The sequence below is a fragment of the Mesocricetus auratus genome, unplaced genomic scaffold (assembly GCF_017639785.1).
Source record: "Mesocricetus auratus isolate SY011 unplaced genomic scaffold, BCM_Maur_2.0 Super-Scaffold_100008, whole genome shotgun sequence".
Lineage (NCBI taxonomy): Eukaryota > Metazoa > Chordata > Mammalia > Rodentia > Cricetidae > Mesocricetus > Mesocricetus auratus.
Genome location: NW_024429192.1, coordinates 32,937,075 through 32,962,720, shown reverse-complemented (window position 1 = coordinate 32,962,720; position 25,646 = coordinate 32,937,075). Strand labels below are relative to the sequence as shown.

The following is a 25,646-nucleotide window of genomic DNA, read 5'->3' as shown; positions in this document are numbered from 1 at the left end:
TTAGCTGATTCCCTATATGCATCTTACAGTAACCTATAAAAAAAGAAAACTTAGACTATCATTGATCACACTTGAATATACCTTACATTCTATGTCTCTTATTTCAGAAGGTCACACATATGACCCTGATTGTGTCTTACTTTTTGTTGAGTACCCAAGTCTATGTTAAGATCCATGCTGAAGACCATATGACAATATCTTTATTAAACTTCAATTCTGTTTCATAAAAATATAAATTGTTATATGTGCTACTATATAGTCTGTAATGCTGGTAAAATATTATTAATAAAAATAATTGCTAAAATTTAATGACACTTGTGAAAACCAATATAACATGTGCAAAAAAGCAGTTTATGATGTCTAAGATCACATAGAAATTAAAGATATTTAGCACAGTTATGACACAAACGTTGACTATAATTAATGAAAAAGAATGTGAGTGTGTGCATGTGTTTGAGAGAGACAGAGAAACACACACACACACACAAAGAGAGAGAGACAGAGAGAAAGAGAGAAAGAGAGAGAGAGCGAGAGAGAGAGAGAGAGAGAGAGAGAGAGAGAGAGAGAGAGATCACTAAGTGATGGTAAGAAGGCACTGGACTGACACTGAAAACCAGCACTAAGAGACAGAATAATCACATTTTTCAGCCTCAGTGGTCACCTTTCTTCCAAATTTGAACAGTCTAACTGCATCTTATACCTTGTATACCAATGAATCCTCATAGGTATTTGGAGATATGAAGGAAAAAACTCAAAAATATCAACTTTCTTAAATCCAGCAAATTGGTGTACAGAGTTATACTGCTTTTTTGCTATGATTATAATGTTTTATCCACAGCTAGGTTTCATATTCACCTAATTATCAGAGATAATCATTTTATATAAACATATATAGAAAACATCACAAGTAACTGATAAAATTTTACCTAGAATTTTATTTTGTACATCTGTTTCATTTTGCTTAACAAGCCAGAGGGAAAACAAATCTGAGTCCAGATATGTTGTGGGATATTTGGTCACACTGAAAAATATAGCTTCTGCTTGGTTTAATAAAGAGCTGAATGGTCAATAGGTAAGCAGGAGAGAATAGACAGACCTTCCAGGGAAAGGGGGAACTGGCGAAGAATCTTAGGCATGTGAGAGATGATAGCAAGACATAGAGGAGGTGGACTTACAGAATGGAGGATAGCAAAATAGTCGCATGGCAGAATGTAGATTAATAGAAACAGGATGATTTAAGTTATAAGAGTTAGTTGGGAAGAAGCCTATGCTAAAGCCAAGCTTTCATAACTAATAATAAATCTCTTTGTCATTATTTGGGGGCCAGTGGTCCAAGGAAGTCTGACAAGAAATGCTCACTACACAGACACAGTGTAAGATTTCTACAAGTGAATGCATGGTATCTGACTATGGATACAGAAATAACCAAGCATGTGTGACACCTGAACTTGCTGCAGAAGTCTTTTCAATAGGTTTTAACATAATAAAAATAAAATTCAAGCAGAAGATTTGTTTATTGTAACGAAGAAAGCCTATGGAGGGTTTGGAAACATAAATTACAGAAATAGATGATGATGCATTTGTAGGAGTCTGAAGTTCATACCAGAGTGAAGTGGAGATCTGATGATTTTTTTGTTTTGTCTTCTGTGAAATTTGCCTGCTGGTATTGTGTGTCAGGATGATAAGTTAATGACAAGCTACTAGAGTATCACCATGAAAAGATTTTCTTTTCTTGGTTTTAGTCCTTTTGTAATAGCTGTCTGTTAGAAAAGTGCTCAGTCATGCCTCCTCTCCCCTTTCCATTTGTTTCTTTCTTATTTAACTAATTTCTGTTCTTTTGTTATTAGAAACCCATTACCATTAAAAATTAGTTATAAATGCTGTTACAGGACACAGGGGTCACTCAGTGGTCTACTAAATTAGAAATTACAGGCAAGGAAAACATTCTCTTCCTTGATGAAAAAGTAGAGTTAACTTTAACTGAAACAAGATATTCAAGTCTAATGTAGATGGTGTAAGTTTTCTCTTTATACTGAGTGCAATGTCACCAGAGGCCAGAAGAGGGAGTCAGATCTCATGGAGCTGGGATTATAGCTGATTGTGTGTCAGCTGTGAGTGCTGGGACCCAAACTCGGACCCTCTGGAAAGTCAGCACTCACTTTTAATCATACAGTCATCTTTCCAGGCACATATCTTAAGATATCTCACTAATAGGAAATTTAATACACAAAACAAAGGAAGTCCCTAATCAAAGCACCTTTCAAATCATAGGTAGCAGCTTCAGATGGGAGGGCTGTAGCACTGGGGAAATATTTGCTATAGATCTCTGATATTCCTTGATGTGGAGGTTGGTGGATGCTAATGACATCCTGTTAATAAACTCAAAACAGTTCATGTGGTACCCTTAACGATGCTAGGTTAAAATTAGAGGTGGGCAATGAATGACAATCGAGTGACAAAAAATATCCCAACATAACTTGTAATTTGACCCTGGACCTACAACATTCTAATTGCTACACAATTACTGAAGTTCTAAATATTTAGTTAGACTTGAAGAATAGTTAATGTAGGTGGGGTTTCTTTCTGGGACCATTAGCTCACAAAAGAATGCCAAGTCTGCATTACATCCTAACATAGCCTATTTCTGGTACTGTTCACTTGTCCAGTTCCTCCAATCTCTCATGATACTCTGATACCAGCTTTGTATGTGAAGGTTGTTTCCAAAGTTCTCAAAGATATAAAAAGGCTTATCAGTGAATTGAATTAGAAAGATCAGGATTAGTAAGAAATTAATATACCACAAAACAATTTACAGAATTTAGTGTCTAAGACATACTTTCAGCCATTACCTTAAATGCTCCAGTAAGGTTAATTCCAATTATTTATTAATTAGCATAAAAGGTACTCTTCACTCCTACCATTCTCTTTTCCCGTTACTTCTTCTTCCCCAGAAATGCTTTCTAAATGTCATAATAGTTCATTTCACTCAAAGACCTGTCTCAGAACATATACAATGGAGGTCATGGATTAAGACAATCAGTTTAAAATCTGTCCTAAGAAGTAGTGGTGGGTGAACTAGCCACTGTCCCAAAACCTTGAAGACTTCACTGCTGTTCTAAGAGTGAATCTATCTGTGTTTAAGGTAATAACTGCTTTCTTCCTTGTTAATTGCCTTGATACAGAGGTGAAATGGTGACATTTATTAATATATCTGGGAGAGGAGAAAGTTACAATGCAATAACAATCGTGATTATAATGATGGTGGATATACTACAGCAATCAAAACACTGAAGGAAGAGAAATGGCATAGTCGACTCAGCCAACATCTACCTCACAGCATAGTTTGAGATAGAAGGTTTTAATAATAGATTTGATAAAGACACTAATTTTGAGTTTCCTAAAAGTAGGTCAGCATACAAAATAAGATCAAAACGTGATTTGCTGTGTGCTATACTGAAGAGATGGATGAACTCACCATCACCGTGTATCCTCTACATTTAAGTCAGGGGTGGACAGGGAAGAATTTGAGTTTAATAATGAAGATTTATGGGTGGAGATATTTGAGATTTAAATCCCCATTTTTTTCTAAATTCTCTGGGTTTACAAATGTGGTTTACTTGCTCTTGTTATGGGAGTGCAGTTTCTCTTTACGTTGATGCACTGCATCAATAGAAGTTTGGCAAAATTAAAACTTTTTCCTGCAAGCTGGCCCTAACATGCTTTTAAGATTTCAAGGTCAACAGCTGGTACAATTTTCAATGTAACCCAATTATAGAAGTTACATTCTTCGCTGAGAGGAAATGGGTTATTCATCAAAAGGATGTAAAACACTACTAACATGTTCAAGCAGGAACTGTGAAACCTGGTCCAGGAAAGGTTGGTTCTTTGTACCATGGACAACAGAGGAAAGAATATAGGTCACACCCAAGGAAGCTGGTTGGCATCAGGTCATTTGCCAATGACTTTGGAATTTAATGGCAGCTGAATGAGCTGTGGTCTGCTGTTAGTATGCTCCTTTGAGGTACAGAGTTGAAAAGATGATCTGAAATCAACATCAAAGGGTGGAATTCTTTGGAATTTTGATGAAAAAGTCCAAAGTCTAAAAGAGGTCAGTATGAGACTAGAGAATCTATTGCCTATGATCCATCTGTGGTTCTCTAAAGATAGATTTCTGTAAATAAAAAGTAGCAGTAACAACACACACAATCACATTCAAGAGTGGGAGAGAGACAAACACAAAAAGACAGAGAGAGAGAGAGAGAGAAACAGAACACTACAACACTCAAAAGCAATTTTCCTGTAATGACCATACTTTGAGTTAAGAGTTTGCTAATGAAACTGATTACTGAGTTTTAATAGGAATGAGGGTATTCTGAAATAGCAAATCAAAATTTCAAGACTTAACTATATATGTAACCAATGAGAAGACACTGGACACACAAATTCAAGGAATTTCAAGACCATGTTGATATCACATTTAGTCAGCTCAGATAATGAAAATCCTCGAGCCATCTTACTCCATTTTGGTGCATGAGCTATATACCTCCATTCCATCAGTGAAGTGGAGAAGGCCAAATCCAATATAGGAATTAGCAAAAACCTCAAACAGTCCCCAAGACCTGCAGGACTAGTTTACCAAAGTTCTAGCTTACTGGATTCAGCTGGGACAGCTCAAAGTCATTCAAAAGACAATTTGCTATTGTTATTTTCTCAGTATCACGTCACAAGTGCTGTGAAGATTATCTTGTACTCTGTAATTAAAGAGTATCTCAAATCTGTGGCTACTGTCTCTTCTATCTTTCCTACAGTTTGGTGCTCTGATGTTTCTCTCTACCTATGCAAACTCTCTGCACAGACAAGGAAATTCACAAATGTTACATATTAAACCAAACTTCAATCTTCCTAAATAGAAATTTTGTTTGTTCATATATGTAACTTTGTTTTATGAATAATATGTTCATAGCAAAAATATGTATTCTTGTTGATATGCACATTAAAAACATAGGAATAAATCTTTGGATTTATTTAGTTTGGATTATTAAGAAGTTTCTTAGATATAACATTAAAATTAGCAAATATAGGATAAAAATCAGAGTGATTGCACTTTAAAATTAAAAGGATTTTTGAAGGAGAATATAATACCCAAAAATGAGAGAAGCTTTTTTTAAAATCCTATGTCTCATAAAGGAACTCTACCTGGAATATATGTGACCTGCCACGCAGGCAAAAGAAAGACAGGTTCCTTAATTATAAGACAGGTAAACACTTTACATAAATACTTCTAAAAAGAAAATATAAAAGCGGTTATTAAGCATATAAAAAACTCTCAGTATCATTTCCAGTAGGAAACAAAGCCCAAATAAACAATATATACAATTTCAAATAGACAAAACAGTTGACAAGAATCAGATCTAGAGAACATGGAATCTTCATATATTGCAACTGGAGAAGTGACATATCTTTTGTAAAATGTAAGTAGACAATTTGTCAAATAATATACATAATATGTAATAGTATGATATGATCCATAATTCAACTCCTATGTATGTACTCAAGAACACTTAAGTCATCTGATCACATGAAAGTTTGTACATGGATAGTCATAGCACCATTTCAACTCCAATTGTTTATTAATTAATTAATACATAGATAACACTTTTGTGGTGTATATAATTGAACCATATTTGGTAAATGACTGTAATGCTAGAAGAACCAAAAGAAATAAAGGTATACTTGGCTAAGTTTGAAAATGTGCAAGTTATATGGTAGGCACTAGAGAATCATACAAATTAAATTCCTATATAATATTAAATATGGGCAAATACAGGGAAACAGAAAATATATATCATTTTCCTAGAGCTGAGTGGGAATGTGGAAAGGGCAGATTTCAGAACTCTGAAGGTTGTTGGAAATTCCCTAAACTTAATATTGTGTGTGCATACAACTCTGTGACTATATTAAAGCTATTTACTTGTACTCTTTGAATTAGTTTCATAGTGAATGAATTATGTCTTAGTGAGGAGGCCTAAGTAATCTTGGGCGCCTTGGATAGTATTTATCCCAGGCATACAAATAGACTTTGAGTGCCCATGCCAAAATATGGGATGTTCTCTCAGCCGGAACTCTTGGGTGAGGGCCTAGGCCCTGCCCTGGATGAAATGACAGTCACTGGAGATCCACCATGGAGGGCCTCACTCTCCCTGGGGATCGGAGTGGAGATTGGGTAGGGGTCTGGGTGACCTAGTGGGGAGGGTAGGAGAAGAGGGAGGGACAGGGAGCTGGAATTGACATGTGAAACAAGATTGTTTCTAACTTAAATAAAAAAAAGAACACACACACACAAAATAAAATCTTAATAATAAATATTTTAAATGACAATCCCATTGCCCCTTCCCACTGTGTCTGTTTCACGTAGGGTGCTATTTTTATGACCTGAACAGATTCCAAGTAAAGAAAAAATCGGCTAATTTTGTCGTGCTCAGAAAAACAAGGTATGAATTAGCTACAGGAAAAATGGACTCCATGTGTCAAATACTGACAGGATATTCAGCCTTTCCCTACAGTGCTTCCTTTGTACCTTTTGTCTGACTTCCAAAACAGAATTTGTCAGTATGAGCCAAAAGCAATACAGTTCTTAAAATCTATGATACTTTTACCTTTGATGCTATTTGAAATGATGTAGGATTCTTTAAATGTTTCACATCCGTCATTTTCAAAGTCCTTGTGAAATGAGAGATACATTTGATTCTCAATTTGAAAATATAAAGGTAAATTAAAATAATAGGTCCAGTATTTAGCACATAGATTTTACCTGCAATAATTTAGAGAAAATTAGACTAAATTATCTAATGTATAATATATCCAGAATATTGGTTTGAACCAAATTCATGTTAATGAAAGAATGGAAGTTTATCATTTTATAACCGGGAAAACTTAGCTTGACATGAATTGATGAGATATTCCCTATCTGTGCTTATATTTTCTTACTAGGTGATATCTATGTGGTTTAAACCCAGATACCTGGCTTTTCTACTTTTCTACAAAACTCTCAACACAAATACACACACACACACACACACACACACACACACAAACATACACACACACACACTACTGAGCCCATTTAGTACTATATGTATATAGTATATATACATATAGTATATATATTATGTATTTAGGGATGGATGCTGAGATTAGATAACCTATCAGAGTAAAGGCTGAATCCCACTGTAGTAGACATTGATTGACTTGAAGTCTTCATCTGAGGGTGTAACTTTATGAAATTACATCCATCCATGTTAACAGTATGCACGAAAAGCATCCCTTCATAGTATTTATCACAAATGTGGTCTTGTGATACATAGTTATCTTAATGAGTGTGACAATAATCTATCAGAAAACCAAGATCAAAGTTTAGGTGTCAGAATTTATCTATCTGCCACTCCTAAAAGACATGTGTGCCATAGCTGTTCATATTAGACTTGCTTTGTGAATATCTGCATAATATACATATTTTCCCTCATTCATGTAGCTAAAAACAATTCATTCCATCCCCAAAGCTCACTAACACTGCTACAGCCACACTGCCAGGTCCTTACTGCCAGCTTTGCTGATTTGTAGTCCATTTAAAAATCACAGCATATCACACATGACCCTTAACATATAAGCAAAACAATTACAGGAGATTCACCATATAAAGACACTACATTTTAGTTATAACCAAAACTTGAGGGTCTCCTGGTAGCTTTCACTGCTGTCTATCTTACCCTCCAAAAACAACAAGTACAAGAAAACTGCAGCCATATTTATTACTAATATTAACAGCACCTGATTAATATTATTTATCATTTTATTGAATATGTACAAACAATAAATGCTTAACATACACTACTGTCTTGTGAATTCACAGAAGTTCAATGAGATAATAGACACTGAGTCATATGCAAGTTGAAATACACTTCTGAATGTCAGAGACCTGGCTAGTAAAATGAAAGTCAGGAATCTTAAAGGAAACATGGCAGAAAAGCTGGAGGGAAGAATCTGGCATCTAATAAGAAAATGAGTCAGATTACCCAGAAACATTGAGAATAATCCTATAAAGTGCAGAAAATCTGGGAATTCCCTTGCATTATCTTTAATGCATATTCTCTGGTTTTTGTACTTTATTAGTTTACTTTGGGGGGGCACTTCATATGCCATTAGAATACTTCTTTTACTTAAATTGGTATACATAAACAATTTTGAAAATCTCGTTTTTTTTAATTATTAAGAAGTAAGTTAAGAATTATTTTCTTCCAGGCATGCTGTTGTTTTTGCAATCCCATCAGAAATGTAATAATAGGAATTAGCAGGGATTGAAATTCTCTAATTTCCATTATGCTTCTCTGTGGGAAGAGTCTCTTAGTTTCTGGTCTATTTCAAGTGCAGATTCTACGTATTGTAAAACATCTTGTAACTGAAAGTGAGTGAAGCTTGTTAACTGAAAGTGAGTGAAGCTTGTTAACTGTATATGAAAAGTTTTCTAGTTATTAAGCTCACATTCTATATCTTTATTTTGTTTGAATTTTCAAAATTAACTTGGGAAGCTCCATGATTAATGGTAATATCTTTAACCATCTGACATAACCAGCACATAATTTTTCTCTTTCTCATATTGTATGCATTCTTTGCAACCTCACAAATTTCTTTCTATGCTCAGTATTGCTTTTCTCTCGTCTGCCAATATCACCACATCATTGTTTTTTAATCCTACCCAAATCACTATCCATACTATTATGAATATACTTGAGTTAAATAGGTATTTCACTTCACAACTAGAGTTTTTCACATAACTTTTCTTCAGCTTTTCTAAACCTGTTGTCTTCCTTAGGGTTTCTGTTGCTTTAATGAAGCAACTTGGTGAGGAAATAGTTTATTTTAGCTTACAGTTCCATTTCACAGTCCATCACAGTGGGTAATTTGGGGCAGAAACTCAAACAGGAGGCAGGAGATAATGCAGAGGCTGCTTAGGAATGGTATTTATTGTCTCAGTGTATGACTTTGTCAGCTGGCTTTCTTAAAACACCTGGAAACACTGGCCCCACCCACTGTGGGACAGGCCTCCCACATCAACCATTAAAAAAGGCAGTACCCCCAAATTTACCTACAGGCAAAACTTACTGAGATATTTTCTGAATTGATGCTTCTCAATTTTAGCAAATTTTACCTTAATGCTTTCCTTAAAGAGAGGAAGCCAGCAGACACTATTCAAGGAATTCTCAACACTGCAATAAACTGTTGACATGCATTTATTATTTGTATCGCAAAATCATAATATTCAATTTCAAGGAGTGAAAATGCGGACTTTATCTATTAGTTTTCCTCTTGGAAGTTAAAAATTCTGATAGCTGGGTTCCAGCTTTGAGGTAATGTATCATTTGTTTCCATTTGAAACACACTCATTAGAAACCTGTTTAGTTATCTTGGTCATGAATGCCAGCGTGTTCTGAAACATTTTTTTTTTCGAGACAGGGTTTCCCTGTATTGTTTTGGAGACTGTCATGGAACTCGATCTGTAGATCAGGCTGGCCTCCAGATCACAGAGATCCGCCTGCATCTGCCTCCCGAGTGCTGGGATTAAAGGCATGGGCCACCAACGCCCGGCTGTTCTGAAACATCTTCATTCACGGAACAGAAGTAGTTAATATGACCTGTGCACCCCTTCCCAGCAGTCTCTCAATAACTTGAATGTGAAGGCAAGAATTTCTTCTAATTACCATCCTCAGCCACTTCTCTGTTTATATGGGTCATTGTTTCTTCAGAAGCCTTGGAAGAGTTCTTGTGGAAAGATTTATACTTAAGGGAATGATGTTCTAAGGTTTAATTTTATGTTTCCTTTACACTGTGGAATTCTTTTCAAATTTTCAACCTTTGACACAGACCTGATCAGACATGAGCTTTGGAATGAAGAGAACATACCTCATGCGTCCCTCTCGTACTGAATACAGATTTGTGCAACTGAAAAGGGATCAGTTTTACACACTGTATCCCTTTATGTTACTAGAAAATTATTTCCTCTGCTGTTTTCATCCCAGCATTTTAAATATCACTTAAACAGTAGTTTGTGTTTGTGCCTGCTTGTGAGTAACACTTTTCAGTTGACAACTGTCTTTTAATTAAAATGCAATCATGTGAAAAATCATAAGCATAATGCATGAGAAAGTAGAAAATATTGGATTTACTGACATGGATAATAAAATGATATTTCGATCAGTATAAGAGATTTTTAATGAATGATTTTCATTTTGGAGGTGAAAATACTTTATTTTTATTATTTTAATTTTAAATAGCTTGTTTTACATGTCAATCCCAGTTCCCTTTCCCTCCCCTCCTCTCACACCCCCCACCACTCTCCCCCCCAGCTTCCCACCCTATTACCAATTCCTTCCACATAGGGGATATCTAGAGTCTGTCATTTCACTCAGAGCAGGGTCCAGGCACTCCCCTAAGAGTCCAGGCTGAGAGAGCATCCCTGTTTGTGTTATGGACACATGTTGTCTGTTTGTATGCCAGGGATAAACACTGATCCACTGCCCAGGGCCCCATAGGTTTCCCAGGCCTCGTCACTGACTCTCACATTCAGGGGATCTGGATCAGTCCCATGCTGGCCTCCCAGCTGTCAGTCTGGGGTCCAAGAGCTCTCCCCTGTTCAGATCAGCTGTCTCTGATGGTTTTTCCAGCCCATTCTTTGCCAATTTGCTCATCACTCCTCTCTCTCTGTCACTGGGTTCCATGGGTTCAGTTCAGTGTTTAACTGTAGGTGTTTGCCTCTGCTTCCATCAGTCACTGGATGAAGGCTCCAGGATGGTTATGGACATCAAGTTCATTATCAGGAATGGACATTCAAGGTGGTGTCTCAACTATTTCTTAGCTTGCCAGTTGGTGTCATCCCTTTAGATCACTAGAGAGGTCACAAAATACTTTATAATGAACTTCAATTTTTGTAATCAAATTCAACTTTTCTTTTTATATTTGGTCTTTCTACACATGTATCCGTACCCTTAAGTGGTTTTGGTATTTTGCCAGGAAAAGAAGACTTTTATTAGTGGTGAGGACACACATACACAGCAAGAACACAGAAAGCCACTCAGCAAAGCAGCGGGGGCACAGAGGAAGCCCAAGCCTAGCCATATGTTTCTAAGGACCATATATTTCTTGTTGTGATTTTGAAATGAAACTAAAAGCAAATCTCTATGGATACTGGCATAATAGAACACAAGGATAATAATTTCTACAATTTTAGTGATAATTCTTCATATACGGATAATAGTTCCCTTTATGGTTCCTTGGAAGACAAGTATTACCGAACACCATAAATATGAATAAAAGTGGACTCAATTCACATACACAAATAAAACTGAAGTTGGCATAGATATACAAACCTGAATAAATGTAAGAGGTATAATATAGCCAAGGACAAAAGCAGCTAGGACTCTAAAAATTCGTGTGATTCATTGTTTTGGAGGATAGCCTGGCCATATACAACAACATCACAATCTGTATACTTATAGATACAGTATTTCTAGTACTAGAAAATTGTAGTATAATATATATAATTAGCCGGGCATTGGTGGTGCATACCGAGTCTCTGTGAGTTCAAGGCTAGCCTGGTCTACAGAGCGAGTTCCAGGACAGCCTCCAAAACAATACAGAGAAACCCTGTCTCAAAAAATTAAGAAAAGTATATATTTATAATTCACTTAGCATTTTCAATAGTGAAAAAATAAGACAAATGAAGTATCTGCACTAGCAGAATAGGAAGCTGTAGTAATTTATATTTATGAACACACCACAGATTAAAATATACTTCATTATTCTTTAAATTACATAATAATCCACTCAATATATATTTATTAAGAACCTGTCTTCCACCAAACAGTATTCTTGAAGCATGTATCAGTAAAAATATTTACACAAGACAAATTTTCTGCCCTTGTGAAGTTTTAAAAATTCAGGTCATATAAAAAGAAAGAAAATTAGAGGGAAAAAATCAGGGGTAAAAGTGCTACAGAGGAAAATGAAGACAGGTAACGTGAGGGTGAGTGAACGGGGAGGTATACCTGTATGAGATCATGGAGATCGTGTCTCTGATGCAGTACTATTTGAAATCTGACTGAAGTGCAAGCCAAGGAGGACCGTGGGGGGACTTGAAAGGAGGAGAGAATGGTCCGATCAAAGGGCAAGCAAGCAGGCAGGGTTTAATTGAGAAACATAAGGGAACAGTGTGACTAGAGCTCAGTTTAAAGGGTGGGAGTGACAAGAAGTGATTCAAAGAGAAGTATGATCTCTAGGGTGCTGGCAGGCTACAAAGGGGCTCCTGTCATTCCACACTAAGGAGGTAAGCACAGCAGGAGTTTGCCATGAAAATCATAAGATCTGGCTGCTAGTTCTAATGGATCATTCTAGCTTCTGACTGGGTTACCGATTGAGGGAGGCAGATGAGCAGGAAATATAGTTTAAATATTCCTGAAAGTTGATTAGAACCTGGATTAGAATAGCAACAAGATGGGTAATGGTTCCATATAGCCTTAAATGGAGGTCTGTATGTGTCCGTTAATGGTTTGAGAACGGAGGACAGCAGAGAAAGAAGAAAAATCCAGTGTGAGACAGATTAGCATATTCTGATATAGGATGCTGCCTGTGAGATATTGTTAGGTGGCAAAAGACATCTACAGAATAGTATGCAGAAATGGTCAGTTTTCCTTTTGTTTAAAATGTTCAAAGAGGTATTAAATTGCTGATTTGAGAAAACCTAAGACAGATATTTTCAAGCATTATCTTATATTGATTGTTATGATTTGAATGTACTATTATATATTATCTATAACTATATCCATTTTAGACAGTATTGTGTAATGTAGGAGAGGGTAGACTAGAGTATACTACATAGTCCAGTGTGACAGCAAATACAAGATACCATCCTGCACCAGCTTCTTAGTGCTTATGCCAGGCAGGTGATGCCTCTCTAAGCATATGCTTAGAGTTAAGAAAACTGGACCCAACATTGGAGCAGACACTGCCATTTCATAACAGTTACTGAAAAGAAATAACACATTTGAAAACTGTGTTGTACTTAGTCAAATATTTCATGAATAAAACAGCATTCCCACAACCTCTTCCCCTTCCTTTTAATATTTATGTCATATTGTTTTTACCCATGTTATTTTTACCGATGTTAACCTCATATAATTGAACTTTACCTCGGGTAATTGTAGTAGTTTAATTTCAGATGCTAATAATCTTATTGTTATATGTACTTCTCATAAAATACCATTTAGTTCTCGATACAATCTTGTGAAGTCATTTTAAATAATTAGTAAAAATAATATTGATTAGCAAATAAATATATTGGGCATATAAGACAGTTAAAAATGTACCTCAACCTGTATTCCTAATAATTATTGGAAGTTGCAATCCATCGCCTCTCATCTCAATATCCTCATATAAAATAAGTAACTTTTACTACCAGTAGATAATTTATGCTAATGTTTTCAGTTAAATTATATAATAGAATTATATCACAAAGAAGGGGGAAATGACTTCTCTGTCATTCATTACCATGGCAGGTTCTTGCTCACCTTGTATTTAGTATATATATTATAAAGCAACAGCATGTCCCCATGCTCGATTTAATAATCAGATACAACAGAACAAATTGCCTCATTCTTAAACACTAAAGTATGGTGGTTTGAAAGAGAATGTCCATCCTCCATTGACTCATATATTTAAATACTTGGTCCCCAGTTGTTGAATGCCAATCCTCCATTGACTCATATATTTAAATACTTGGTCCCCAGTTGTTGTAAATCTTGGGGAAGAATCAGCAGGGGAGGCTTTGTTAGAGAAGGTGTTACTGAGGGCGGGTTTGGGGATTCAAAAGCTCCTGCTTTCCAGTTTGTTCTCTTTTGCCTCATGTTTGTGAAGATGTAAGCTCTCAGCTACTGCTTGCTGCTCTGCTTCTTACAGTGATGGTAACAGGTTCACCCCATGAAACTGTTAGTCCCCAATAAATTCCTCTTATTTAAATAAATTGCCTTAGTCATAATGTCTTATCATAGTGATAGAAAAGTAACTAGCCATTAAGTTTATTTATCATTGTATTGGATTCTTTAGGACACACTCACACACACACACACACACACAAGTGTCACACTTCAATTAACAGTAACTAAGATAGAAAATGTTCCACTAACCCAGGACTTCACATGTACACACTCAAAATAGGCAATAAATGTGGGAAACCCAATGTAACTTTAGGGGACTAATCTGATCTTGTTTCTTTAATCTTGTACATGACACTCTTATTCTTTACTATATCTATTCTGATTAATGGCTTATTTAAACTTCTCAGATATTAGATATATGATACATTTATTATGATGAACATTTTTGTCAGATTCTTATAAATCTTGAAAGGATGTATACCTTGTAATATCTTCAATTCAAGATAGAAAAGGATATCTAAGAAGACAGGAAAATCATTAACCAAATATTAAAAATTCTTTCAACAAAGATTTCATATAATAATATGAAATCATGGACTTAAATTTTAGTAAACAATTATGCTTGGTTATGTATTAGATCAAGAAAACTGATCAATTAAGAAATTAATATTTCTTATCCTAAATTTCATAGATATAAATCAACATTAATAAAGTCATGAAAACATCTTTCTACAATAGAAATTATGCACTTACTAATGAGATTTAATGTATGTGGATTTGATTCTTTTTAAGACAAGGTCTCACGCTGTCACCTAGGTGGGTATCAGATGATGTGAACCTCTTCCTTCAGTCTCCCTAGTTCAGGACATACAGGCATGAATCAGCATGCCCAGTCTTGAAATGTATCATGGTGAAGCTATAGCGTGACAGAATATAGGCTGAATAGTGAGAATTTAGGCATTCTTTATATATCAGGTGAACCCCATCAATACAAGATCCTCAGTGACAAATCAGAGAAGCAGAAGCAGGTAACACATAGATTAAAATGATCTATGAAGTAAGTTTTAAACAGCTAATTTAAGAGTCACAGAAAGATAACTTTTCAATAAAGAACAATGAAAGATAATTATTTTCTTAAAGCTTATGTGAAAATGCTTATGGGAAATATTCTAGGCATGTACCTGTTTCTACCTGCAGATTCACACAAGTATCAAGAATGAAATATTATTCATTGTGAAAGTAGAAATGAGGTGTTGTATCAAGTAAGGACATGAAGGATATTAAAATGTGTTAATATTAACTGAAAGAAAAAATCAGAAAAAAAGAGTGCCATTCCAGCAATTTGTCATTGTTAAACAAAAGGGCAATGTGTTAAAAGTAATATGAATAGTCACTGTCAAGATTTAAAGAAGAAAAAGTTCTGAACAACCAGAGAGCAGAGAAATGTTTAGGACAATTAAATCTGTCGACCTGATTACCGTGGTGGATTTGTGTTATAAATTCGTTGAAACCTAGGAGTGAGTCTGAATATGAAAGATGTGTGCTATGTAATGGTATGAAGTGCTCTGATAGGTCTGCAATAATGGGGGCTGGGCTTGTATAGCAGGTAGAAAAAAAAATCTGTACCTTCTGGGTCACACTGCTGGGAAACTAAATCTCTAAAAATATGCTCCATTTTATTTCATTGGAAATACATCCTATAATTTTATTGAGCACTTTCTGATTAACTTGAATTTTGACATTTATTCTTTTCCACATGTGTTTAAGGGCTGGTAATATTTCTTGAAAAACAAAATAAAAACTTTTTGAGGCACATATTTGTTCTCTGAGGTTTCTTTGTCCTTTAAGATATCCTTCTAAACTTTACTAGTTTTATAGTTAACCATTGGTTTACATATTATTTAATTATAGTAATACATTTATGAACCTAAAATTACATTTATATGGCAGACAATGCGATTAAAATTTATTATTTCACTTAACATGTGAAAAGCATATAAAGGTATGTTATAATTTAGTTATTTTACAGATAAATGAACTAAGTTAAGTATGTCATATTGAAATGAACAAAGTTAAATGGGTAGGTATAATTTTATTATATACATATTACATATATATTATGTTATATTTTATATCATATCATATATGTATGTATATATGTATAATTTGATAAGTTGGGAACTTTCACATCTTTACTATTGGTTTCATGAAACCAATAAGCATCTGCAAATTAACTGTTATATTACTCTAACATGTATGATCTATATCATGAGAATTATAGAAGTGTTTTTATTTCAGGGAAACTCTCATCACCATGGTTCAATAACCTGCAGCACATTTTGATAGAAAAAAAGGAAGCCAGGTATGAAACATAAAATCTGAAATACCACTTAACAGTAAACTTAATCCAGAGGCAAGGTGGTGCTTCTAAGACCAGAGTTTCAATAAAGGTTTTAACAGTTAATTGGATTTTGGGGTTACTTTGAAATCAAAAGTATAAAATTTTGCTTTTCAATCAATTATAGTGTTTTAGAAAAGTGAAATCATATGCAAACCCAATGTGCTGTCGAGTGGATTGGTAGATTTCTTATTGGTAGGCTAGACTTATATTGCTAGGATGGAATTTGATGGACTGATAAGAGTAGGTTGAAGAGATTGATGGAATGTTCTCTTTGGGATCTTTCAGATAGTTTTCCTAACAAGCACCCGAATTTAACAGGTGTGATAAAGGCAATCAATGATCAATAAGTAGAAGAGAACATTAAGATGGACTTCTGAATTTGACAATGTAAATAAGATAGTTGAGTTTGTTTTGGTGGAGGTGTGAGAAAAAATTTCCAACTGTAGCACTAAATAAGACATATCACCATTAAGACTCAGGGTATATCACTGAAGATTGTACAGAAAGAATGGTAAAGACTAGAAGAGAAGCAGTCGATATGTGAAATGTCATTTCCTAGGTAAGACAGAGGCACTGCAGTCACTAACTCAAAGGAGCTGTGAAAACCTACACCCAGTCATCAGAACAATGTGTCAGCAACAGGGAGAATTGCATGATGGAGAAGCTCCAGGTTGGGGGGGGGGAATCCCTTCACTATTGAACTATTTGCTATTGAAAGATTCAGGTAAAAGGAAAACCATTGTCCTCTCTTTAGTATCTTCTGATTACCCAGCTGGGCTCTTTGGAAAAGCTTACAGCCACCTTAGTAAGCCACATCACAAATTTAAATCAAAAGTCATGACAGGTAAGAATTGGTATAAGCTGTTCTTAGAATTTCTGGTACAATTCTGAACTGAGGCCATCTGGTCCTGGGCTTTGTTTGGTTGGGAGACTTTTGATGACTGCTTCTATTTACATAGGGGTTATAGGTCTATTTAAATTGCTTATCTGTTCTTGATTTAATTTTGGCAAGTAATAGCTATCCAGGAAGTCGTCCATTTCCTTTAAATTTTTGAATTTTGTGGAGTACAGGTTTTCAAAGTATGACCTGATGATTCTCTGAATTTCCTCAGAGGCAGTTGTTATGTCCCCCTTTTCATTTCTGATTTTGTTAATTTGCATGTTCACTCTCTGCTGTTTGGTAAGTTTGGACAAAGGTTTGTCTATCTTGTTGATTTTTCAAAGAACCAACTCTTCATTGCATTGATTCTTTGTATTGTTTTCTTAGTTTCTACTTTATTGATTTCAGTCCTCAATTTGATTATTTCCTGGCATCTACTCCTCCTGGGGGAGTTTGCTTCTTTGTGTTCTAGAGCTTTCAGCTGTGCTGTTAATTCTCTAGTATTTCTGTAGTAATTCTCCAGGTTCTTCATATGGGCATTTTGTGCTATGAACTTCCCCCGTAGCACTGCTTTCAAAGTGACCCATTGGTTTGGGTATGTTGGTGCAGTTGTACATTATTCAATTTCCATGAGTTTGTAGGTTTTCTGCAATTTCTGTTGTTGTTGAATTCTAATTTTAAAGCATGGTGGTCTGATAAGATGCATGGAGTTATTCCAGTTTTTTGAAGCTGCTGAGGTTGGATATGTTGCCAAGTATGTGGGCGATTTTTGAGAAAGTTCCATGTGGTGGTAAGAAGAAGGTATATTCTTTTTTATGTGGATGAAATGTCCTATAGATATCTGGTATTCCTGTCTAGTGGTGAGAGTGGTGTGTTGAAATCTCCCACTATAAATGTGTGGGGCTTTATATGTGATTTAAGTTTTAGTAATATTTCTTTTCTGAATGTGGATGCCTTTGTATTTGGGGCATAGATGTTCAGGATAGGCACTTAATCTTGGTGGATTTCATCTGTGATGAGTATGTAATGACCTCATTCATCTCTTTTGATTGATTTTACTTTAAAGTCTAATTTGTTAGATATTAGGATTGCTACCCCTGCTTGTTTCTTGGGTCTATTTGATTGGAAAAATTTTTCCCAACCTTTAATTCTCAGGTAATGTCTGCCTTTGAGAGTGAGGTGTCTTTCTTGTATGCAGCAAAAGAATGGGCTCTGTCTTCGAATCCATTCTGCTAGCCTGTGGCTTTTTATGGGTGAGTTAAGGCTATTAATGTTGAGGGATATTAATGACCATTGATTGCTCATTCTTGTTTGATTTGGAATGGTTGTTGTTGGTGGAATTATGTGTGGAATTTCACTCCTTTGTTCCTTTGGCTGTTGGGGTAGAGAGGGATTCTCTAATGCCTATGTTTTCTGGTTGTAATTAACTTCTTTGGATTGGAGTTTTCCTTCCAAAACTTTCTGTAGGGCTGGGTTAGTAGATACATATTGCTTGAATCTAGTTTTGTCATGGAATATTTTGTTTTCTCCATCTAAAGTGATTGAGAGCATTGCTGGGTATAGTAGTCTGGGCTGGCATCTGTGGTCTCTTAGTATTGGTAGAATATCTATCCAGGACCTTCTGGCTTTCAGAGTTTCCATGGAGAAGTCAAGTGTAATTCTTATAGGTTGCCTTTATATGTTACTTGGCCTTTTTCCTTAGCAGCGCTTAATATTCTTTCTTTATTCTTTATATTTGGGGTCTTGATTATTATGTGGCGAGGGGATTTTATTTTGTGATCCACTCTATTTGGTGTTCTGTAGGCTTCTTGTACCTTCATTGGCATGTCTTTCTTAAGGTTGGGAAAGTTTTCTTCTATGATTTTGTTGAATATGTTTTCTGCCCCTTTGAGGTGGTTTTCTTCTCCATCTTCTATGCATATTATTCTTAGGTTTGGTCTTTTCATGATGTCCATATTTCCTGGATGTTTTGTGTTAAGGATCTGTTGGACTTAAGATTTTCTTTGGTTGATGAATCCATTTCTCCTAGTGTATCTTAAACACCTGAGATTTTCTCTTCCATCTCATATATTCTGTTGGTAATGCTTGTATCGGTAGTACCTGACTGTTTACCCAGCTTTTCTATTTCCTGCCTTTCTTCAGATTGTGTTTTTTTATTGTCTCTATTAAGTTTTCAAGCCTTGCACTGTTTGCATTTTGTCTTGCAATTTTCGGTTTATCTTCTCAAAGTATTCCATGCAACAGAAGCAGAAGGGTCTTTGCCAAATTCTTTCTATGAGCCTTCAATAACCTTGATCCCCAAGCCACACAAAGACACAACTAAGAAAGAGAACTTCAAACCAATATCCCTCATCAACATTGATGCAAAAATACTCAATAAAATACTGGCAAATCGGATCCAAGAACACATCAAAACAATCATTCACCATGATCAAGTAGGTTTCATCCCAGGGATGCAGGGATGGTTCAACATATGAAAATCCATCAATGTAATCCACCATATAAACAAGCTGAAAAACAAAAATCACATGATCATCTGACTAGATGCTGAAAAAGCCTTTGACAAAATCCAACACCCCTTCATGATAAAGGTCTTGAAGAGATCTGCGATAACAGGGACATACTTAAACATAATAAAAGCTATATACAGTAAACCAACAGCCAACATCAAACTAAATGGACAGACACTCAATGCAATTCGTCTAAAATCAGGAACAAGATAGGGATGTCCACTCTCTCCATACCTTTTCAACATTGTACTTGAAGTTCTAGCTATTGCCATATGACAACAAAAGGGGATCAAGAGGATACAAATTGGGAAGGAAGAGGTCAAACTTTCACTGTTTGCAGACAATATGATAGTTTACATCAATGACCCAAAGAACTCTACCAGGGAACTCTTACAGCTGATTAACACCTTCAGCAAAGTGGCAGGCTACAATATCAATTCAAGAAAATCAGTAGCCCTACTATATACAGATGATAAAAGGGCTGAGAAAGAAATCAGAGAAACATCATCCTTTACAATTGCCACAAACAACATAAAATACCTTGGGGTAATGCTAACCAAACAAGTGAAAGACCTGTATCGTAAGAACTTTGAATCTTCAAAGAAAGAAATTAAAGAAGCGATCAGAAAATGGAAAGATCTCCCATGCTCTTGGATAGGTAAGATCAATGTAGTAAAAATGGCAATCCTGCCCAAAGAAATCTACAGATTCAATGCAATCCCCATTAAAATCCCAGCACAATTCTTCACAGACCTTTAAAGAACAATAATCAATTTTGTATGGAAAAACAAAAGACCCAGGATAGCCAAAACAACCCTTTTCAAAAAGGCACGTCTGGAGGCATCACCATCCCTGACTTCAAGCTCTATTATAGAGCTATAGTCCTGAAAACAGCTTGGTATTTGTACAAAAATAGACAGGTAGACCAATGGAATCGAATTTATCCCACACACCTTTGAACATCTGATCTTTGACAAAGAAGCTAAAAATATACAATGGAATAAAGAAAGCATCTTCAACAAATGGTGCTGGCATAACTGGAGGCTGGCATGTAGAAGAATGTGGATAAGTCCATGTTTATCGCCATGCACAAAACTTAAGTCCAAAACATAAATCCAGCCACACTGAACCTCTTAGAAGAGAAAGTGGGTGATACCCTTGAACGAATTAGTACAGGAGACAGCATCCTGAACATAACACCTGTATCACATAGGGGGATCAACAATGAATAAATGGAACCTTCTGAAACTGAGAAGCTTCTGTAAGGCAAAGGACACACTCAGGAAGACAAAAAGGCAGCCCACAGAATGGGAAAAAAATATTCACTAACCCCACATCTGACAGAGGGTTGATCTCCAAAATTTACAAAGACCTCAAGAAGCAAGTCTCCAAAATATCAAAGGATCCAATTAAAAAGTGGGCTGCAGAACTAAATAGAGAATTTTCAATAGAGGAGTCTAAAATGGCTGAGAGGCACTTGAGAAAGTGCTCAACATCCTTAGCCATTCGGGAAATGCAAATCAAAACAACTCTGAGATACCATCTCACTCCTGTCAGAATGGCTAAAATCAAAGACACTAATGACGATTTATGCTGGAGAGGATATAGTAAAAAGGGGAATACTCCTCCATTGCTGGTGGTAGTGCCAACTTGTTCAGTCACTTTGGAAATTTGTATGGAGATTCCTCAGAAAAATGGGAAAAAACCTACCACAAGACCCAGCATCTCCACTCTTAGGTATATATCTAAAAGATGCCCATTCATATAACAAGGATGTCTGTTTCACTATGTTCATAGCAGCATTATTTCTAATAGCCAGAACTTGGAAGCAACCTAGATGCCCCTCAAACGAAGAATGGATAGAGAAAATGTGGTACATTTACACAATTGAGTACTATTCAGCAGAAAGAAACAATGGAATCTTGACATTTGCAGGCAAATGGATGACACTATAAGAAACCATCCTGGGGCTGGAGAGATGGCTCAGCCGTTAAAGGCTAGGCTCACAACCAAAAATATAAGAAACTATCCTGAGTGAGGTAACACAGTCACAAAAAAAAAGAGAAACATGGCATGTACTCTCTCATATATGGATTTTAGACATAGATCTGGGGAGTGCCAGCCTACATTCCCATGGCCAGAGAGTCTGGGAAACAGAAACTTCATTCAGTGGCTAATGGAAGAAGAGGCAGACTCCCATGGCTAAGCACTGAGCTGAACTCAAGAAAGCCAGTAATAGAGAGAGAGGACTAATGACCAAAGGGGTTAAGAGTGGGCTGATTTAACCCCCAGAAACAGCAGACCTGACAAGGGGGTAGCTCTTGAATCCCAGGCTGATGCCTGGGAATCCAGCATGGGACTGATCAAGATCCCCTGACTGGGGGTGTCAGTGAGGAGGCCTAGGTAATCTATTGAGCCTTGGGCAGTAGATCAGTATTTATCCTGAGAATACATATGGACTTTGGACTCCCATCCTACAATGTGAGATGCACTCTCACCCTGAACTCTTGAGGGAGGGTCTGGGCCCAGCTGTGGATGAAATGACAGACTGTGGACACCCCCATAGAGGGCCTCACCCTCCCTGGGGAAATGAGGGGTTATTGGCAGGGGTTGGGGGGAAGGCATAAGAGGAGGGGATTGAAACTGAGAGGGATCTGGAGGGATCTGGAACTGACTTGTGAAGCAACCTTGTTTCTAATCTAAGTTAAAACAAAAATAAATTTTAAAAAGCCATTACAGGTACCAATGGAGAGTATTGACAAGGATACAAGAATTATTGGACTATAGAATATACATATATAACATTTCCAATTAAGAAGCTAACAGAAAATAAAGCTAAATGCAGTGGCTTCTGAAGGAAGGTGATAGGAGCAGTCCCTTCATGGAGAGACTGACATAAATACACACAGAGGACTTTTAAAGGGGATTTATAAAGAATTATGCAAAATCTGGATTGAGATCTGTCTATTTTGTCATATTTATAGCCTGATATATAATATACTTCCAGTTATCTATCAGAAAAACAGTATTGGTATCATAGAATATATGTTATAGCTTACACAATTATGTTTATCATAGTGTTCAATGAAAAATTTCAAAATATTAGATTAGTATTCTTCTTAATTTTTATTTTATTAATTAACTGCTAAAATTCTCTTCTAGTCCTAGATAGGCCGCTAGTCTGTCTTTTACATACAGTTTTTATAACATTATGTTGCACATTCAGGTAGGCATTAATATTTGAATGATATTGATGCAGATGCATGTTCACAGATATAGATAGACAGGTAGTCTACTACCTTCATGTTTTTAAAAGGCTTTCTTAGAGCCTGTCAGGAGATTTTCTTTGTTAATGGGAGCAAGTTAGGATGATGGGACTATTGCTTATCTGTTTATTCACTATCCACAAGGCTGATTTATTTATGGCTTTACTGAAAATGTTATTTTGTTCAATAATAATTATTATTCATTGTTTACATGTTAATTGAGTTAGTTCTCTTCTATTCAATGAATTAAGAACTTTTATTCATTGATTCATTTTTCCTTTATTAACTGCTACCTTGTTTCTTTTCAATTTTGAAATTAACATGATAGTGAGCTGAGCCAAATTTGTCAGTTATGCTTCAGAATAAAATGTACAGAATCTTCACTGTTTCCTTCATGCTTAAATGAGTCTGACAAATGGGTAGTTCAGTCACATTAATGGTTACAGAAGCACACATAATTTTGCCTGTAATTTAAATATAAATTGGACTTCTGATCTAGGTCTGGACATGCCAGCAATGTATTAGGCTACATTACACTAGGCCCATTACCTAAAGTGACTTTATGTATTCCAAGTAGATGGACTTATAAGTGTCTTTGAATTAAGAAATACAGGAACCAAGTGTGAAAAAGAACATTGTATATGTGTTTGCAAATAGAGCAGTGAAATGTCTTTCTAAACACACTTAACAAATTAACATATGCTGATCAAAATAAGTTATAAAATAATTAAAAAATAAAAACATTCTGCTAGGATAATAAAAACATTTCCGATCAAGGTGATGCAGCACATGTTTTTGAATGAGGATTTTTTTCTTAACCCCTGATTTTGTATATTCAGTTCTATCAACTAATCTTATATAATTAACAATAAATTCGATGTACTTATACTCCTACAAGATGCAAATATAAATGCTATATTGTGATCTGATAACCTTCGCAGGGCATTAAAAATTTAATGATTATACATAGGAAAGAATAATAAAATACACCTAAAGCAATGATTTCAGTAAATGAAAAAAAATTATAAAACATGTGTAGATTAATGTATATACTTTCACTTAAAAATGCTTAAAATTTTAATAACACCCTGCTTTATATATGTAAATATAGATAAACATATTATTTTAAATTAACTTTTAAGGATATGAATATGTAATTTCCAATTTTTGTACTTATTATTTCAGACTTAAAAATAGTGTAATTTATTGCTTTCTGGATCTTTTACTTAAAAATTGCTGCGTTAATTAGTTTTCCAATTATTCAAACTGATTTTACATGTTTTAATATTCATAAATGGCTACTAATACTATATTATTGTAAAATATCAATTGTGTTTCTCCTGAATACATTATTTATAGCCATAGTTGTTATATGTAATCTCTGTGAATAATGTGACTGCCATTCTTCTTCACTTCAATGCAAGTTGACATTATTAATGATGGTTCTCTGTACTTTCAAAGTGCATCAAGTCTAAAATTTAACTTCATATTAGTCTTAGATGAAATTCCCTCTTAGTATTTTGTTAATTCTTTGGCCTATCATAGCAGATTCTTCACAGACATTGAAAATGAACAACATATGCATAATTACTACTTTTCTTTTTCCATTTATGCAAAGAGGATTTTACTAATGTCCCTGAATTGAGGTATAGACAAAAGAGAATTACAAAATAAACTACTGTCATTTATATAGTTTATATGGGAAAGCTTAAAATTTTTGAAAAAAAATATACAATTTAAAGTTTAACTTCGTACTTTATGATCTTAAAGGTGTCTTAAGAGACTGAGATTGGTTTTGAAAAGTTTGCATAAGACTGTGACATTATGTTTTAATAATCTAACTTTGCATCCTGTAAAAACACTTACATTTCAATCATATTTTTAAAAATCCAAACATTCATTATTAATATTTTTAAAAGTTCAGGAAACAAATGTTAATGTCAAAATGAAATGTGGACTTTTAGTCTAGCTAATTCTGAACTCTCAAAGACAAATTTTAATGAAAAAAAACCTTTTGTACTTAAAATATACGCTACACATGAATAATCTGTTTTCCTAGAAACTTTTCCAACCTGGCTCCTAGGGAGCTGCAGCCTGGGCATCCAGAGCAGAAGTAACAGCGGGTTCTGGAGAGGTGGTCTCTTCAATGCCTTCTGGAATTTTCCCCCCTTTTAGCAGTGTTGGAAATAGGTCTGGAAAAGCATAGGAAAGCTATATCAAATTTTCCTTAGGAGGTGTTTTTCTTTTCCATATTGTTGTGGCAATGTTGCATGGTGAAGGTGCTATATGGCAAGACATTGAATATTCATTTTGACTAATGAGTCCTCCTTTTCTCCATATTAAGACAATCTATTCATGATAAAAATACTTCATTTTATTCATTTAAATTAAAAGAATATGATATGAAAACTAAACATATAGGCATCCTTAGAACTACACCTACACAGATGCAAATTCTCAGGAAGCTTAACTAGTTAGGGTCATGTTTTTGATGCAAACTGATCTATGGTGCTTCAGAAAAAATTAGGATGCTGATATTTTATAGATAAAATTTGGGTTTCCAAGAATGTTTAATCATTTATGATCTCTACAACCTAGTAAATATTA

At 35.3% G+C, this 25,646-nt stretch overlaps 1 protein-coding gene across 2 annotated transcripts in view; it reads right to left on the bottom strand.

Annotated features, from left to right (window-relative positions):
* Epha6 (EPH receptor A6) overlaps positions 1-25,646 on the bottom strand; it is an 863,593-nt gene that overhangs the window by 724,472 nt on the left and 113,475 nt on the right. The window contains exon 3 of one of the 2 annotated variants that reach the window (XM_040750610.1): positions 25,112-25,231. The exons of the other annotated variant lie outside the window; for it this stretch is intronic. Within the exon in view, the coding sequence (XP_040606544.1) occupies positions 25,112-25,141 (30 nt within the window). The 5' untranslated portion in view covers positions 25,142-25,231. The remainder of the gene's footprint in view (positions 1-25,111; positions 25,232-25,646) is intronic. 2 annotated transcript variants of the gene reach the window in all.